The 4,365-nt window shown below is 63.7% G+C and overlaps 1 protein-coding gene across 1 annotated transcript in view; it reads right to left on the reverse strand.

Annotated features, from left to right (window-relative positions):
* Positions 1-4,365, reverse strand: part of MYRF (myelin regulatory factor) — a 20,043-nt gene that overhangs the window by 14,077 nt on the left and 1,601 nt on the right. Inside the window, 4 exon segments of the mRNA XM_049644939.1 lie at positions 98-221; positions 314-564; positions 1,541-1,820; positions 2,761-2,822. Of these exon segments, the coding sequence (XP_049500896.1) occupies positions 98-221; positions 314-564; positions 1,541-1,820; positions 2,761-2,822 (717 nt within the window).

A 4,365-nucleotide genomic window follows, 5' to 3' on the forward strand; every position in this document is an offset into this window, starting at 1 on the left:
GGGGGGGGGGGGGGGGGGGGGGGGGGGGGGGGGGCGGGGGGCGGGGTCCCCGGATACGGTGACCGGGAGGGGTGGGGGCGGGGCACAGGTCACTCACAGCTCCTTGTAGTTTGCGTCGTACAGCGTTGCCCACTTGTTCTGCTGATGTGGTTGCCACTTGATGGATTGGTAGTTGGGATCCAGGTAGGAGCCACTAAGGCTATCATTGTCCTGCAGGAGACCTGGAGGGAGGGAGCGCCCATGTGGGCCCTGCGCCCCACTCCCCAGCTTCAAGGGTTGGCTCCCTGTGAGGTCCAGCAGGCCAGGCACGTACCTGGTGAGGGTGCACCCGGTGGGTGCCAAGGTGGCGTCTGGACCCGGGCGATGCTGAGGGGCAAGGAGCCGGGGCCGGGGGAGAGTGGGCCCTGGGGAGGCCAGGGTGGGGAAGGGGCTCGAGCTGGGTGCGGGGGCAGGGTCGTCGCGGTCCCGGGCTCCTGTTTGATCATTCCATTCAGCATCTGGGCATTAAGGGTGTTGGGAGGTGATTCGGAGTGCTTCCTCTTCTTGGAGGGGTGTGTGGGGAGCCTGGGGGCGACACGGGTGCAGGTCTCGGGGGGCTGGCTCTTCCTGAGCCCCCTCCCACTAGGCAATAGTCTTCTTCCCCTCTTCAACCTGTTTCAGCAGGATTTACCTAATCCAGAGGACACCTCCTCCAGGAAGCCCCTGGGCTTTACCTTCTCACTGCCGCCCCCCCCATCACTCTGTGTTGTCATTCTCTATTTCTGTCACTCCTCCCTTCTCCTGAGATTACGGAATTCAAGGAGGGCAGAGGCCACACCTGACTTGTCGGTGTGTCCCCATCATGCCCGGCGATAGGCCTGGTGCACAGCATCCTCAGAATCGTTTGTGGAATGAACAAGTCGGTCCCTTCCCTGTGGTGTCACTCTCAGTGCCACTCTTCATAGTTGGGGGCTCCACAGAGAGCAGCCTCCATGGTCAGAAACAAGCCACAGAAGGCATGGGCCACGAAGGGTGGGAAGGAGAGTTTCTTGGGGAGGAGGCTGCGGAATCTTGGCTTCAACGAAACCTTTCACGACATCTCAATGTGTAAGATAAATAGATAAAAAGATAATTCTGCTGGTTGGAGTCAGAATGGGGTGCTTGGGTCTATGGCTCACCCTTCCGCAGGAGGCCCAGGACTCCACGATCGGGTTAGAAAGTCCCTGGTGTCTGGGTAAGGATACAGCCTGAGGTTCAAGTCCTGGCTCTGCCCCTTCCTAGTTTCACGATCTGGGCAAGCGTTTCCTCCCCTGGGAGCCCCAGTTTACCTATCTGGGCAATGGGGGTGGCCATGCTCACCAAATAAGGTAGTCGTAAGCGCTTGGCCGTGGCTATAAATCTCCAGCAGGTTTCTGGGCACATATGCATACGTGTGCTGACCCTCATCTCCTGGGGTCAGAGCCTTCTGCCTTCCTGGTTCGTCCCTGTCCGTACCTCCATCTCTGTCCTGCCTTCTGCTGCCCTGAACCCCGACCCCCAAGCCCACCTGCCCGAGTCTTACTCAGCTCCGTGCTGATTCAACAGCTGGTGTAGCATCTGGGACTGCTGTGTGTGGTGGAGATCCGTGGGCACCAGCCCCTGCCCCATGGCAGCGTAGGGGGGCATCGGGGGCTCAGCCTTCATGTACAGGTCCCGCTGCAGGACAGGGTAGTGAGGCGGGGGTGGCGGGGGCGGCGGAGGGCCTGGTAGGTGGGCTGGAGGTGGAGGTGGGTGCTCCAGGCGGGAGGGCACTCCCACGTGGCACAGGGACTCAGGGGTAATGGTGCGCAGGAGATGGGGGTCTGCAGGAGAGATGGGGGGCATCAGAGACCTACCTACATCACGCAGGTTCCCGGGCACCAGCTCTCCCCCCCACCGGCAGGGTCTCCTGATTCCCACCTTCTCCTGAACCAAGCCCCGGGGCTGCCCTCCCACCAGCCCCACGTGGGAGGAGGGCTGGGCAGCCTAGAGGCTGGCCACTAGAGGCCTGGGCAGGGAGACAAGACCCTGTCCAGGGGGCGGGCTGCTTCCCCCCCCCCCCCCCCCCCCGGTCCTAATGGGGTCCTGCCCCCAGACCGGGCTGCCCTCCCTGGGGAGGGCCTACATCCCAAGGTGCTCCCCCAGCCCCCTCTCGGGCCTCATCTTCCTCCGGGCCTCCGGGAGAAGTCTCTCGGGACCCCCAACACAGTCCTGCGGCAGCCCTCCTCCACCGGGAAGCCCCTCCAGCGGGCTCCCAGGGGCCAGCCCCCCAGCTCCCTTTGTTCCCCAGGAGGCATTCCAGAAATGTTTCTGGTAAGATAAACAGAACTCTTGACCCCTCTCTGGGCTGTGGGGAGAAGGCTGCCCGCGCTCCTTCTGTTCTTGGCCACCTGGGGGCTGCTGCACCCCTGGCACCCCCCCCAGGGGGAGGTGGGCCCTGCGGGCCGGCGACGCCTGTACTCAGGCTGCACCCACAGCCTTCCCCAGCCGTCCACTTACCGCCGAAGGGCGCGTCCATGATGGCGCAGGCGGGCAGGCGGGTGGCATCACCGGCAGGGACACTTGCTCAGAGGCAGGGCCAGGCTCCCCACCCGCCCGTGGGGAAACAATAGCCAGCGCCGGGGAGTATTTGACCAGCGATAATCTGGGCCTGTTGGGCGGCCGCTGGCCCCCCTCCCTCCCTCGCTCCCTCCCTCCCCGATAAGGCCGCCCCAACCACTTGCCCAAACCCCAGAGGGGGAGGGCGGTGCCCGCTGGACTCACCATTCACCTGCTGGGGGGAGTAGGCCTCGGAGCCCGAGTCTGGGGGAGAGTCCGGCAGTGTGCTGCAGGAGCAGGAGGAAGGGGCTGCTGGGCGGGCAGCACTTCGGTGGGGCAGGGTCCCAGAGGCCCTAGAGGCTGGAGGCACTGGGGTCTCCTCGCTCCCGCCCTCAGGGGAATTTCTCTGCACCAGCCACCTTGCCTTGCCAGGCAGGGCCTGGGGCTGAACTCAGGCAGCGGGTCTTGGGCTCCTCCCACCCGGCGTCCCCTCAGACCTACTGGGCACTTGGGGACCAGGAGCCAAGGTCCCCGGTGATGGCACAGGGATTCAAGGACTCCTCCCAGATGCAGAGGCCAGGCTGGCTCCTCCTTCCCACACCCGCTGAAGCCCCACTTTCCAGAAACTCTAAGGGGCTCCAGGGGGCTAAGCCCGGAGAGATTCAGTGGGGGTCACCATGGGCAGGTGTGGGCCAGGCAGGGAGCCAGCTCCGCCAGGCCTGGGTTTATTTTTCTCTTGCAGGTTCTGTTTTATCAGCGGCTCAGGCAAAAGGAACAAACTCAGGCCTGAGAGACCAACATGTCCTGCGCGAGCCCTGCACACTCGCCCGCTGAGGGGAGGCTGCGGCCAAGCAGGGATCCTGCTCTTTGGCCGTCCTGGTCCCCGCATCTGGAAAGACTGCCCACCACTGGGCCCAGGCAGCTGCCTTGAGGCAGCGAGCCCTCATGGCCACAGCCCCGGGCTGATTCTAGAGTCCTCAGGCTCCCCTGAACGAGCCACCCACCCAACCCCTCAGGCTAGGCGAGGATGACCCAAAAGGCCACAGGGGCTGAGTTCTCGGTAGCCCTCAAGGCCACTAGGGCTGACTGGGGTCTCTGCCCTGTGACCCCCATCTCCTGCCTGCTCTCTGTACTCCCCTGACCGTGGCCCCTGGTCTCTCTAGTGTGTAAAAGGTCTCTGACACCCTCTGGTCCCTGCAGTGAAACGCCCCAAGTCCATGGGACCTTGTATTCTTCCCTCATAACTCTTCGTGTTGCTCATGAGTCCTCGATTTGATGATTTTTTGATTAACAACCCTCTCTCCAATCAGGCCGCGGGATCTACTACAGGAGGGACGTGTTTGTCTTATCTGGCACCTAGAACAGGGCCCAGAAGGGGCAGGGGCAGGGAGAAGCCCTGGGTCCCTCCCTGGAGCAGCCCGGGCCACATGGTCTCTGTGCAGCTCTGGGCGAGCCCTTTCTCTCCCGGGACGAAGGGCCCCGGTGTGCCATTCGCATCCAGCTGAGGGGGAACAGATCTTTACCGCCAGGCAAGCTGGTTTGGGGGTCCCCCAGGAGCTGGTGCCTGGAGAGGGTTGATAAGCTTCCACAAACAGAGCCACAGGGCACAGCGGCAGGCACCCAGCAGGTGCTTATTACGCGTTAGTTCCCTTTCCTAGTCTTTGCCCTTCAGGGTCTGGGCGTCGGGACAGGTTTGCGGCAGATGTCTGCCCTGCTGTGGCAAAAGCTAACCCCAAACACAGCAGCTCGCCTCCACTGCCTCCCTCAGCAAGCCAGGAGAGCTTCGGTCCCCCCCCCCCCCCCCCCCCCCCCCCCCCCCCCCCCCCCCCC

Source organism: Panthera uncia, chromosome D1 (genome assembly GCF_023721935.1).
Source record: "Panthera uncia isolate 11264 chromosome D1, Puncia_PCG_1.0, whole genome shotgun sequence".
Taxonomy (NCBI): Eukaryota; Metazoa; Chordata; class Mammalia; order Carnivora; family Felidae; genus Panthera; species Panthera uncia.